The sequence below is a fragment of the Suricata suricatta genome, chromosome 7 (genome assembly GCF_006229205.1).
Source record: "Suricata suricatta isolate VVHF042 chromosome 7, meerkat_22Aug2017_6uvM2_HiC, whole genome shotgun sequence".
Taxonomy (NCBI): Eukaryota; Metazoa; Chordata; class Mammalia; order Carnivora; family Herpestidae; genus Suricata; species Suricata suricatta.
This window is the reverse complement of record NC_043706.1, coordinates 131361160-131375547: the sequence shown is the minus strand read 5'-3', so window position 1 is coordinate 131375547 and position 14388 is coordinate 131361160. Positions and strand designations below refer to the sequence as shown.

The following is a 14388-nucleotide window of genomic DNA, read 5'->3' as shown; positions in this document are numbered from 1 at the left end:
CCGGCTGGCGCAGCTCTGTGATTTCATTGGCCAACGCTGGAGGAAGACAAACGCTACTAGTTCTGTTTCCTTCTGATGCTGCTCTGACACACGGTGGGGGGAAAATGTTTCCCCAGGAGCTGGCTCAGAAGATCAAGGGCTACCAGGAGCAGATCGCCTCTTTGAACTCCAAGTGCAAGATGCTGACGATGAAAGCCAAGCATGCCACCATGCTGCTGACGGTGACGGAGGTGGAGGGGCTGGCGGAGGGGACGGAGGACCTGGACCGGGAGCTCCTCCCCACGACCTCGGCCCACCCCTCTGTGGTCATGGTAAGTAAGGGTCAAGGCCGGGTTTGCTGGGAGCCCGCGCTGCGTTCCCTTCTGACTGTACCCCCTGGCTAGTGAGTCTAGGTTCTCTCTCCGTGGCTTATTTTGGGGATCAGTGCTGGGTCTTGCAGATTAGAACTGAGGAACGGTCTCCTTAAGTCTCTGGCTACGTTTGGGCCAAGGCCAATTTTTGATACTGTAAGTACTGACAGTTAAAATGAAGCTGTTTGCTTGAGGCGGCTGAGTTATTTAATATACGGAAGGTTGGCCCTGCATTTGTGGATAATTAAACAATCATACAGAGAGGCTCTGAGCCTCAAAAAAAAAATTCCTTTGCACAGTTTTCTAGTTTTCTGGGAGACAGGAAAATCTTGTTACACATTTTTGGGAGGTATGTTTTCCAAGCTAAAACACTGACTGGCCAGTTCATATCTTTGTGTATTCTGTTATACAAAGTTTAATAAAATATAGAAGAAAAACTATTATTAGGAAAATAAGAAAATGGGAAGTCCAAACTTTAGCTTTGGATTAAAATAAATAGGTTCCAGTAATTGCTATACTGAAACATTGTTCCCCTGTCACTTTGTATCTAAAATGGATTACTCGTTTGGAGAGACGGTGTTTGCAAGTTTTGTATATTTCCCACACATATGCCCTGTGCCTCAGGTAATGTACGTATCTGGACTCTTTGGGCAAAAGATTACTTTGGGTACATTTATCTCCCTAGGATATTTGGAATTTGAGACGTCCACACAAGACTCGAGTTTTATTTTGTAGACCCTACTCTCACTTGTGTGATCTATTGATTTATAAAGACACAAACATACATCAAGGAAAGGAAAACATTAATCAACAAGAAGTCTTTTTTTATTTTTAATGTTTTATTTTTGTTTTTGAGAGAGATAGTGTGAACAGGGGAGTGTCAGAGAAAGAGGGAGACACAGAATTCGAAGGCAGGCCCTAGGCTCTGAGCTGTCAGCACAGAGCCCAAAGTGGGGCTCGAACCCATGAACCGTGAGACCTGAGCTGAAGTTGGACGCTTAACTGACTGAGCCACCCAGGTGCCCCAACAACAAAAGTCTTTAATGTGACAGGCTCTCTTTTTCCCTGTTTGTTTCACAAATGGTCCCTCAAGTCATATTAACTTAGAGACAAAACTTTTAAGTACTAACACAGAATTTGTAGATTTGGGTCTCTGTATTTCTAACTCTTGCTACCTTTTATAGACCTGTGCCCGACCAAGTCTTATGTTAACATAGCTAACTGATGTTCCTGTTCTCTGGGCTACATTTTATGTGATAGATGACTGCAGGTCGCTGTCACACTTTGCTGTCACCTGTCACTGAGGAGTCTGGGGAGGAGGGAACCAACAGTGAAATTTCTTCTCCACCTGCCTGTCGCTCCCCTTCACCTGTGGCTAATACAGAGGCTTCTGTTAACGAGGTACCACCATTTGGCATTCCTCTAGCTGTGATCTCTGGATGGATGCAGGACTCCATTCTCTGCTCTTACTAGACTGTGGGTATGAATCTTAGACTCTGAGGACACACCATTAGGTGTGAAATTGCACAGACGGTGATTGTCATGTGATATAAGCACATCAGCTCCTCTTCGGGGCTTCCAGCAGTGAAATGAGCAAAAATTAGGTCACAGAAATTGTAGCTGGAGAAGGCCCTGGTAAAACGCATTATGGCTTTAGTTCTAACAGCTTTTTGTAATGGAGTACTGCATCCTAACAGAAAATGAGATGTTTCTGTCACCACTGTAAAATAACATGATGTTTGTATTGTAACGTTCATCGAACGTGGTTTTGACACTTACAAGTGCAGAGTTTGAAGATGAAAACCTTCTGCTCACCATATTATACTTCTTCTTTGTTTACTGTCAACCAGGGGTATCTGCCAGTGTATATATTGGGATGTCTAAGTAGACTTGTGTTTTTTATTTATTTTTCAGTAATGTTAAATTTTATTTCCTATTAAGAGACAATAATACCTTGTTATGTGGTGCCTTTTAGCATACATTATGTGAAATTCAGATTGTGCTAAATTAAATTTGTTAAAGAGTTTTCATGAAAAATACTGTATAGAAATAAAAAATATGCTTTTACAACAGCCAGAAATTTTTAATGCATGTTAAGTACTAGTTTCTATTTTTTTCCTTTAGCCAAAGGAGTTTAGTTTTTTTTTTCTTAACTTATTATTTTTGAGAGAGAGAGCATGAGCATTGGAGGGGCAGGGGGCGGGGCAGAGGCACTGAAGTGGGCTGTGCACTGATGGCAGCAGCCTGATGTGGGGCTCGAACCACAAACCGTGTGACCGTGACCTGAGCCAAAGTCAGACCCTGAACCGATTGAGCCACCCAGGCACCCCTAGCCAAAATAGTTCTTTCAAAGGTTTGATGATATTACTGTGAAATTATGTAAATGTTCAGAGAAGTTGAGATTTATTATTAAGGAAGAAGCATTAAACAGAGCAAATATTCTGTGAACTATATTACAAATCAGTTATAATTATTTTTATTTTAAGACAGAAGCATTCAAAATAGTATTTCTGTGGTTAACAAAACAACCTTCTTTCCCCAAAACAGAATATAAAATTAGTAAATATTTTAGGTAAAACAATTTTCTTGGTAAAAATGTATATATCTCTAGGAAGTTATTAATTTATTCATTCATCAGACACATTCTGAGTATCTGTTTGGCATGAAATTGTTGCTGGGTCCCAGCCAGGCAATAAAGGAGGAGACAATAGTGGTCCCTGTCATCAAAGACCTCATAGTTTAGAAACGTGGATGTCGGATGAATCATAACAAAAGTGAGATGAGGAGACTAAAAACAATAAAAAAGAAGTTGAGGGCGCTCAGGGAAACTGTTCTTCAAATTCTGATTTTAAAATATGTATTACTCATTCTTTGATGTTGTGTTCTTCCTGTGGTCACAGATGTTGTGAGAATCAGAGGATCATGGCTGTAGTCAGCTGTTTACTGTTTAGGAAAAAACTATCCTATATGAGGTACTTAATGTTCTTAAAATTTTCAAGCAGAACAATAAATTAATACTGTGGGAAGAATATCCCTTTTCTAAGACTGTAAGTCTCGATGATACTTCTCATAAAGTGTCTTTCAATGTACATAAAAAAATGCCCTGTGAATGATAAAATGCATATATGTTTTTATATTATGGTTACTTCAGCTGTCAAACCCAGTCAAATACTAAAATTATGTGCAAGATCTTTCTTTTTATGTTTTTTTAAATTTCTTTTTGAGAGACAGAGAGAGACAGCAAGAGCAGGGGAGGGTCAGAGAGAGAGGGAGACACAGAATCTGAAGCAGGCTCCAGCCTCTAAACTGTCAGCACAGAGCCCGACGCGGGGCTCGAACTCACGAATGTCAGATCGTGACCTGAGCCGAAGCTGGACGCTTAACTGACTGAGCCACCCAGGCGCCCCTAGATCTTTCTTTGTTTTAAATAGATTTAGACACATCTCCCCCATCAGGGGAAAGCATCAATTAGATGTGATCAGGTCAATCACACTGTTAATATACTTATATGTGACCCTGAAGATTAGCAGAAAACTGTCTTTCCGTCAGACAGCTTCACTCAGAGGAGGCCATTAAAAAGCAAACGCGTGATGCTTGGTATTGTTCTAGTAGATGAACCCCTTCATTAAGGCCACACATTATTCTTGTACAATAATGTAAGTCAGAGGAAAATGAAAAAAAAAACCACTACAACCTGGCCTGGGATGCGCTGGATTCGAAAATTTTCTCTTGTAGTTGAGGAGGACATTTAGAATCCTCATAAATTCCACTTTTCAGACTCAAATACTGTACAGAATGTGCACAGCTGTCTCAAGGGGTGGCCAAATATAACTGCTGTATAAAACTGCAGCTGTTACAGGAAGGTTTTGTGCTCGCTGCTTCTGTGAGTAGATCTCCGTTATATAACTGAGTGATTTCCCCCAACCCTGTCCCCCCATTCCCTTCCCCAGTGAGTGTGTTCTGTCTCTGACAGTAGCTATTAGCTGAACGTGGTACCAGTTTAGCTTACTGGAGAGTGGAAATACCAGGCAACCCCAGAATTTGCTGCCGGCTTCTTGATCCTGTGAGAAGCAAAGCAAGAGGCAGGTCCCTTGGCAGAGTTGACAGAGGCTGAGGTTTGCAAAGCATGACCTTGTACCGGGTAGAGAGCTAGGCTCCAAGTTAAAAGCGCAGAAAGAGTCCCAGTTCCCCTGCCTGTACGCTGAATGCACCTGCGAAGTCCTTTTGCAGCCTCACATGTAGCGGTGAGCAATGCTGCTAAATTCGCAACATTTTGAAAATGAAATGTGATCTGAAACATGAAAATACTCTTTAACCTGGACAATGTTAATGAAATTGTAACTATAGCTTTCCAGATTCATTTTCTTAGGAATGTGCTGGATAATAACCCTCATATCTTAAGTACAATGCAAGAAGAAACCTATTTCTAAGGATGATTCCTCACCATGCCAGTTACTGCCTCCATGGAATGATTATAGGACTGTTTTATATTATTGAATATACGCAGTCCTCAAATAGATACAAACTATTCATCTACAGAAGGTGATACATTTTCAGATGCTTTTAAGAACCTGGGAATTTTCATTCCTGTGTAATAGGCCTGAGCAGTACACAAGCGTACCCACAATCACAGGCACATGCGCACACACATACTCACACACACTCACATACAAAAGAACCAGAAAAAAGATGTTGTTTTTTTTTTTTATAACAAAAGTATTTTATTTGGGGTCTTTTGGAGGGTATTTAAAATTTTTACATTTAAAGCAACTTTTTGTTGTTTTTTTTTTTTGTGGACAGTGATAGTATTACCTTCCTTGGGGTGCTTGGGTGGCTCAGTCATTTGGGCATCTGACTATTGATTTTGGCTCAGGTCATGATCTCATAGTCAGGAGATCCAACCCCCTTGGGCTCCATGTTGGGCTCCTAGGCTCCTTCCTGATTCTCTCTCTCTCTCTCCCTCCTCTCTCTTCCTTTCTGCCCCTCACCTCCTCTCTCTCTCTCTTTCTGCCCCTGCCCCCTCAAAAAAAAAGTACCTTCCGTGTCTATAAAGTTTATAAAAGTACTTTTGTATATATGATGCATTATGGATATATATGCCTGCCTATTGTTTGCCAAACACCCTATGACATGCTCAGAGTCAAAGAGAAAAGGCCCTCGCTGATTCTAACTGAGCTCATAGTCAGAGTGAGAACAGGGGAATGATCACAATAGAATGGGACAACGGCCAGGACACTGAGAAACACTGCATGGTGAGGGCGGACTTGGAGCGTGCACCTGACCCTGGAGTTCAGGGTGGGACAGAGAGGGCGCCTGGTAGCGTTAGGAAAGGGGTGCAAGTTAAGCAGTTTCGCACTAGAGTGAGGTGACACTTTTCAGGCAAGAAGGAAGGACATATGAGAAGGTGTGGTGGCAGGAGGGAGGATGGCCCACCGAGACAGCTGCAGATCGTAGTCACCAGCTTCAGAGGAGGAAGGGGAAGGGGAGAAAAGAAACTGAGGGAGCTGAAGACCACACACACACACACACACACACACACACACACACACTGAACTTTATCTAGAAGCTAATAGTTAACCACAGAGAAAATTTAACTAGAAGCCAAGTACAGAAGTAAGTCTTAGAACAGATCATCCTGGATCAGCGTGGACAGTAGAATGGAGATGGACAGATTCAGACCCAGAGGAGCTAGTGAGAGACAGGAGTTGCACACTTGGATGCCTGGCCAGGACTGTGACATCAATGGCCGGGGACTAAAGAGGACCTGAACAGCACCTCTGTTCATAAACCAGGCAGCCTGTCCCCTGTTAGAACTACTATTTTCGGGGCGCCTGGGTGGCTCAGTCGGTTGAGCGTCCGACTTCGGCTCAGGTCATGATCTCATAGTTTGTGGGTTCGAGCCCTGCATTGGGCTCTGTACTGACAGCTAGCTCAGAGCCTGGACCCTGTCTTCCGATTCTGTGTCTTCCCCTCTCTCTCTGACCCTCCCCTACTCACACTGTCTCTCTCTCTCAAAAATAAATTTAAAAACATTAAAAAAAATTAACAAAAAAGAACTACCATAGTCATATGGACACAGAGTCCAGTCTTCTGGACCCTCTGGTTTGCAAAAGGAGCTACGAATCTGGATTCTTATAAAAGCTCTCCACTTTGATGGCATTTTCAACAGCATCATACACTGCACAAGCCAAACTAAATGTGTGCAAGCCAGAGGCAGCCTGTAGGCTATCAGTTTGCAACCTGGGGATCGGGAAGTTGTTCTAATAAGAACTTGAAGCAGTGCTGAGGCAAGGGTATGTGTGAATAGAATCCTTCGTAAATAAGCCGTGGATGAGAAGGGAGAGAAGAGATGGAGAATAACCCCCAAGCTCAGAGCTTCTGTGCAGAGAAGTTCCATTTATGGAAGGATGGACAGAACATTACTTTTTTGTACATTTGTTATTTCTCATCCAGCATGGGTTTTTTTTGTCTTGTTTTGTTTATCTGTTTTTGGAAATGAATTTAAATTGTAAAAATCAAGATGTGAGTGCGGAGCTTATAAATAACTGAGGGAAGTACACAAGTGAAAGCTTGAGTGACTGGAGCTTGGACGAGAACAGATTTAAAGGAGAGTGTTTCCAGAAGGGGACAGTCAGGGGTGTTGAATGCTATCGAGAGGTCAGGCAGAAGAAGGGCTGAAAATAATCATTTTGTTTCACGGAAAAGAATCATTAGTGTCAAAGCACAGCTGGATTGGAGGCACCTGAATGGCTCAGTTGGTTGCACGTCCGACTTTGGCTCAGGTCAGGATCTCACAGTTTGCGGGTTTGAGCCCCGCAGCAGGCTCTGTGCTGACAGCTCAGAGCCTGGAGCCTACCTCAAATTTTGGGTCTCCCCGTCTCTCTGCCCCTTCCCTGCTCATGCTCTGTCTCTTTCTGTTCTTAATAATAAATGTTAAAAAAAAAAAAAGTTAAAGCACAGCTGAGTACTTAGAAGTGGATTGGGGGTGAGAAAGTGAACATTATCAAATGTAAACTACCATTTTCAGAAGCTGGATTATCGTGCAAAAGTGTGAAAAGGAAGACACGGTGATCACAACTATGTGTTTGTGCATGATGACCCGTCATGTTGTGATTTGTGGACTTTTCTAACACGTGACATCCTGTCAGAAAAATACCAAAAAAGAGTATGTGTTTTTAGACTGAAAAGACTTGCCTCTATTTATATGCGAAGAGAAAGTCAACAGAGATGGAGAGGATAGTAATGGACCAAGGTCCTTGAAAAAGCAAAAGTGGATGGGATTCTGGGAGTAGGTGGGAGAGTTATCTTTAATCCAGGAAACTGGTGAGTATAAGAGAGAGGGGAACCTGAGTATAGACAGATTTTTGGATATTTGAGAAGCTGCAGGAGTATCTCCTCAATGGCTTCAGTTGTGTGTGTGCGTGTGCGTGTGTGTGTGTGTGTGTGTGTGTGTGTGTAGTGTGTGTATATGTGTGTGAACATGTACATGCATGCACTCTGGAAAATGAAATTGGACTGAGTCCTGCTTGGAATTTTCCAGGTGGGGAGCGCAGAGCGTAAGGGGCAAAGGAAGCAGAGGTGTTGGCAGTTTAAGTAACTTTAGACCCAGCTAGGAGTGCACATGGGGTGAGCCAATTCAGTGATGACAGGCTATCGTGTTCAAGGGTGCGGAGGACTGAGGTGGGGTGAACATAGGTGAGGATGAATGGATAGGAGCTTAGCAAAGACTGGAGAATAGCAAAGTAATCTCCCCAGGATGGTGACAGGATTAGGAGCGAAGAGGAACCAGTCTCTATGTTCCAACGTCTTCAGTAAAGGTTGGGGACTTATCCAGAAGTGTCAGCAACAACAGCAGTAAAATAAGTAGCAGGTCTCATGGCCACTCAAACTTGACTTCACTGAATCCTCAGAACTCCCCAGTGTTCTACAGATGAGGGAACTGAAGCGTGAGATGGGAGTGATCTTCTCCAGTTACAGCTACTTAGGAAACTTTCACCTGGAGTCTCAGCTGTGACTCCTCTGGTGTCAGTGACCTGTCTGACTCCTTCTCCCCCACAGTCCTGCTTCTGTTCTCCTACACACCCCCAGTCACCAGCCCCTTCCTGATCTTGTTTTGGTTTCTCCTATGGCTGGGTCCTCCTTTAAGACTTTTTACCAAGACCTTAAGAATAAGACCTTACCTTATCAATAAGGCTTGGGTATTTTACATTCATATACATAATTACCTTCAACAGTACAACTGCAAAAAGTAGTGAACTTTTTAAGTGTTTATTTATTTATTTTTAATTTTTAAAATTTTATTTAAATTCAAGTTAGTTAACATGTAGTGTGATAGTGATTTCAGGAGTAAGATCACTTACATGTAACACCCAATGCTCATCCCAACAAGTGCTGGAGAGAAAGAGAGAGAGCAAGAGAGCTTGGGTGTACGTATGCACATACACACGAATGGGGGAGGGGCCTAGAAAGAGGGAGAGGGGGTCTCAAGCAGGCTCCACATGCCCAGGGTGGGTCTCAGTCTCACAAACCGGGAGATCAGGAGCTGAGCTGAAATCAAGAGTCAGAGGTTTCAACCGACTGAGCCACCCAGGTGTTCCAAAAGTAGTGAACTTTGTAATAGAAATTCCTAGAATATAAACATTACTCCTCAATTCAACTTCTATTAATATACATAAATATGCATAGAAACAATTGAAAACACGATTATATGTCTTGATAGGAGATTCCATTATTAATACTATAAAATATGTAATGTTACTTATAACCCAAGGAATAATAAAAAAATTCAAAGGGTTTGTTTTTTATCATTCACATTGATTATTTCCAGTGTACTTCCAAGAATCGATTAGAAGGAATCCTTTTTATTATTTGTTTCTTAGAGTAGTTTTAACTTCCCCATTATAGTTTCCTTTATTTACTATTAATATATTTAAGTTAATTCCTGTGAGTGATGAACTCACAGATACAGAAGATCTGGCTCTATCTCAAAAACGACTTAGTTTAACATTATTTACACTTGATCTTAGCCAAAAGGCTGAGAAGCGATAGTTTAACATTATTTAAATCAAGTACTTTTTAAAAGCATACAGAACTTTAGTCAATACATTAAACAATATTTTAGGACATAATTTAGATTGTCTTTTTTGCCTTACTAGTTAATCTGTCTTTTAAATATTTGTACCACTCAAATCTTTTGTATTCATTTTACCAAATATAAACTAAGAATGAGTTTTGGCAACTTGAAATATTTGTTCATTTGTTTTTATAGGAGCCAAAATTCAAAAGCAACTGTAATGCGCTTTGATATAATCTTTTAATTCTTCTCGTCACAAGAATTATGCTAACTTCAATAGTTTATGGCCCCTATTATAGCCTCCAGAATAGTTTATAGTTTAGGTGAATTACAAACCCTTCCTCCACATGGCAAACAATACCCACAGCATGTTAACCTCAACTTGGTCTTCTCGCATCCAACACTGGGCTTTGTACCAACAGGACATTGCTTATTACCAAGCCTTGTCTGCTGAGAGGTTGCAGACAGATGCCACCAGGATCCATCCCAGCACGCTGCCCCCCCAGGAGCTCTATGAACTAGGACTAGAGCCATCTGCTACCGCTAAACTAGATGATTTGCAGCGTTCTTGGGAAACCCTGAAGAATGTGGTAAGTCTCTAAAACGTGGAATTGTTTAATTAAGTCAACCACACACGGATTGCGACTGTCTTAGGAAACTCATGCCCAGAGTTAGCACATTCTGCACACAGTTGAATACCCTCTGTTGGGCCACAGAGGTGAGGATGTCACATGAGGAAACAAGTGTCGTAATCTAGAAGATAAGAGGCTAGGAAACATGTGGTAATATCCTTTTCTTCCTTAGATCAGTGAAAAGCAGCGCACTCTCTATGAAGCGTTGGAAAGGCAGCAGAAGTACCAGGACTCCCTCCAGTCCATCTCCACAAAGATGGAGGCCATCGAGATCAAACTCAGTGAGAGTCTGGAGCATGGCAGGAGTCCGGAGAGCCAGATGGCCGAGCATCAGGTAAAAACAGGGATGACTTCAGTTTCCTGCATGATTAAGTAGTGCTCTCTTGTGACTGGTTGGCCGGCTAAGCATGTGTTTGGGAGAAGAGACTGACTTTTTTTTATTATTATTATATCAGTTCTTACAGAGTAAACAAGATCCCAAATGGTGGTTGTTTCCGCCACTTCTTCAGGGAGGGATCCGTGAAGGAAAGGCAGAAATCCAGACCTTGAATGTAATTAAAGCTACATGCATTGATGTTGCTTCTTTACTGTTATCACACAAAGAGCATTTCCTAATAGTTGCCACATTATTTTGTTGTTGTTGTGAACTGTTTGTAGGGATAAAAATGTATCTTGCATCTACCTTCTCCGGTTACTGTTGTCTTAAGAAACTTAGCCAGTGCGTGCCTAGCACCTTTCCGTTATCACTTAAGAGAATAGCTCTCAGACTTAAGTGGACAAAGAAGCAGTTGAAGTAGAGGGATTCGAAGTTATAATCTTATGGTTGTGCCTGACTTGAATCGTTTTTTTTAAAGTCAAATAAATAGTCAAAGCTTTGGCTTTACATGAGAAACAGAGATGATTGCATTCACCTAATTCAGAAAGATGTTAAAAATACATCAATTTAAAATGCATGCTGGGGACACCCAGGTGGCTCAGTCAGCTAAGCCTCCGACTTTGGCTCAGGTCATGATCTCGCAGTTGGTGAGTTCGAGCCCCACATTGCGGGCTCTGTGCTGACAGCTCAGAGCCTGGAGCCTGCTTCAGAGTCTGTGTCTCCCTCCCTTTGTTGCTCCCCTGCTCGCACTCTGTCTCTCTTTCTCTCAGGAAAACAAAGATATTTTTAGATGTTAATTACGTACTATAAAAGCATGATGTGATATGCGGTTCTGTCAAGGACTGGGAAATTCATTAGCTTTAAGCATGAAACTCGGTACTTTGTGTGTGTGTGGTGGTTGGTTTGTTTTTGGAATCCAGGAAAACCTTGGACTATATTGGTTGCTCATATATGTAGTCTAAGATAATATCGCATTATTTTACAATGCTCTTTTACATATATTCAGAATATACATGTTATTCTTGCAATACAACAGCGAGCATGTCATCTAGAGACCTTGTATTGAGAAATAGCGGCTTCGGGTTTTTGACACTCTTGTAACTTAAGATAGAGATCAAAGCTTGTGGCACCCATTTTGAGGCCTTATTTTGGTGGAACTTCCTCTGTGGGGCTTTCTGCTATCCCAGAGCCACCCACTGTCCATCTGGTTTGGGGAAGAGGCTGTACAAATATAAAGTTGGGGTCAGTCTTTGTTTCTCTGGACTAAACCAATCCTGAGGACAGTCAGGGGACTTAGGTGACTATGACAAGGCCAATTTTTTCCAAGCACCACAGTTCTCTTTAACTGATACTCCAGTTATCAACTGGTCACCTGCTGCCACCTCACTATCAGCTGAAGGTGTTGTCTGTGTGGCATCAGGGTATCCCCCGGGGTTCTGTCTGCCCTGCTGCAGGGGCAGGACAAGTTACCTCCATTTGATTACATTTTCCTGGAAACATTCAAAAGGAATTGAGCATAAATTATCCAAAGGCTACAGTGGAGGGAATCTGAGTGTCCCACTGTCGGGTCATCACGAGCCCCTGTTCCAGGAGAGGGTTTATGAAGCTTCCTTCTCTCTACTTTTGGGTTCTCTCTGCCTTCGCTCAAGGCGCATGATTCTCGTGTCCCAGGTGACCGGCCACAGCTCCCAACGACCTTTGACTGGGTCCCCCAGGATTTAGGAATTGCAGGAAAACAGGATCCTGGTGGTCTGTCCTGATATTCCAGAGTTCCTACCTGAAAACAGAAATTAGCTCCCGCCGCCACCATCACCCGCTTGCCTCTCAGGCATTGGCGTGAAAACAGGCATAAACTGAATGTAGAGCAAAATTAGTATTTTCAAGGGATTGAATGGAGAAAACACAAAATTGAACATTAATGCTATTAAGTATTAAGTATTAGAAATGACTGTATGACTTTTCTTGTAAGTAAGAACAGCCACATGAGTTTCTGTCTCTTTCTAACCTGGGAGTGGTCATGTGAACAATGCTAGCAGCGAGGAGACAGATGTAGCTAATTCCGCGATGATTACCCATCATCGGAACTTAACATATTAACGCTCTGATGAGACGCAGAGAGAGTATGAATAATGTATTGCTTTTCATATCACCACAGATCTAAAATTTTCCATCTGACCTACTTTTGCCATCTGTACCTCTCAGCTCTACAAACTCTGGGACAGCGCCGCCCACGTGAAAAGCTAATGGGATCTCAAAGTCTAAATTGGTGCTTCACTTCTGGAATGATATTTTTAAAATTCCAAGAACTGTTGTAGAATTACTATTTCTAAGTTCCAACTGCATGTGGGTGAGGAAGTCTGGTGCACTTTTTACATTTTCTAAAAATTAGTAGAAACCCTTCAGTTGTTATTTCTTTCCCAGCATTCTCATGGAATGATTGATGTTTTTTTTGGAGAGCTGACCTGGGGGCACCTGGGTGGCTCAGTCTGTTAAGCATCTGGCTTCGGCTCAGGTCATGATCTCACGGTTCATGGGTTCAAGCCCTGCATCGGGCTCTGTGCTGACAGCTAGCTCAGAGCCTGGAACCTGCTTCCGATTCAGTGTTTCCCTCTCTCTCTGACCCTCCCCTGCTCGCACTGTCTCTCTCTGTCTCTCAAAAATAAATAAAAAAACATTAAAGTAATTTTTTTAAAAAAGAGCTTATCTGATAACAACATTTTTCCTTTACGTGCTTGTCTAAATATACTGAATTTTGGGGAAGTGCGTGGCCATTCCTATTACCTTCTGTAAATTGTATGGGAGATCTAATTTTGAGAAATTAATGCAAGGGCACCTGGGTGGCTCAGTTGGATGAGTGTCTGACTTCTGCTCAGGTCATGATCTCATGGTTTGTGAGTTCAAGCCCCGCATAGGGTTCTGTGCTGACAGCTCAGAGCCTGGAACCTGTTTCAGATTCTGTCTCCATCTCTCTCTGCCTCACCCCTGCTCTCACTCTTTCTCTCTCTAAAATGAATAAGCAGTAAAAATTTTTTAAAGAGACATTAATGCAGTTCATAAGTGGACTTATGGCTGTTCTGAGTGATAAGCCCTCTGTAATAGGGACCTTGATGGTCGTGGGCAGCTAATGCTTTATGGGCACGTGTTGCCTCTTTGCCACATTAAGCTCAGTGATGGACAGGAGGCAAAGCTCTGAGGTGATTTTGTTTGTTTTTGCTTTTTCACTGTATATGACAACTCAAAGTTTGAAGCCAGCTATGCTGATGGTCATAGTTTTGAAAGTCCCAATGAAATTCACATTTACCTTCGGTGTTAAACCAAACATGAACTCCTTGTTCTCACCAGAGTGAGTCATTTTGGAGAATCCATAGGTACTTTTCTAAACCACAGAAGTGTGGTGCATATACCCTCCTCGTAAACATAAGTCAGAAAACCAAAGATGTGTGTTTCTTCTCCTCCTTAGTTTTGAGTCAGATGTTGTAAGGAAATGGCTGGCCCCTGGGGGGGGGTGATATGGGGGTGAAGACATATTTGATTGCTGGATCTTTTTGTTTAAATTGACATGATACTCTGGTCACATAAAATTAACCACTTTATTTTTTTTTTTAACATTTATTATTATTGGGAAACAGAGAGACAGAGCATGAGCAAGGAGGGGCAGAGAGAAGGGGAGACACAGAATCTGAAATAGGCTCCAGGCTCTGAGCTGTCAGCACAGAGCCTGACATGGGGCTTGAACCCACAAACTGTAAGATCATGACTTGAACTGAAGTTGGACACTTAACTGACTGAGCCACCCCAAATTAACCACTTCAAAGCATACAATCAGTGGCATTATTTTTTTATTTTTTAAGTTTTATTTTTTATTTTTTAATGTTTATTTTTGATAGAGAGCGTAGTGAGCATGAATGCGGGAGGGGTCACAGAATGTGAAGCAGGCTGAGCTGTCAGCACAGAGCC

The 14388-nt window shown here is 42.2% G+C and overlaps 1 protein-coding gene and 1 pseudogene across 1 annotated transcript in view; one reads left to right on the top strand and one right to left on the bottom strand.

Annotated features, from left to right (window-relative positions):
* Nucleotides 1-14388, top strand: part of SYNE1 (spectrin repeat containing nuclear envelope protein 1) — a 455818-nt gene that overhangs the window by 290652 nt on the left and 150778 nt on the right. Inside the window, exons 91-94 of the mRNA XM_029943998.1 lie at nt 117-311; nt 1611-1751; nt 9846-10013; nt 10228-10389. Coding sequence (XP_029799858.1) covers nt 117-311; nt 1611-1751; nt 9846-10013; nt 10228-10389 — 666 coding nt within the window. The remainder of the gene's footprint in view (nt 1-116; nt 312-1610; nt 1752-9845; nt 10014-10227; nt 10390-14388) is intronic.
* LOC115297225 lies at nt 9280-9396 on the bottom strand (annotated as a pseudogene).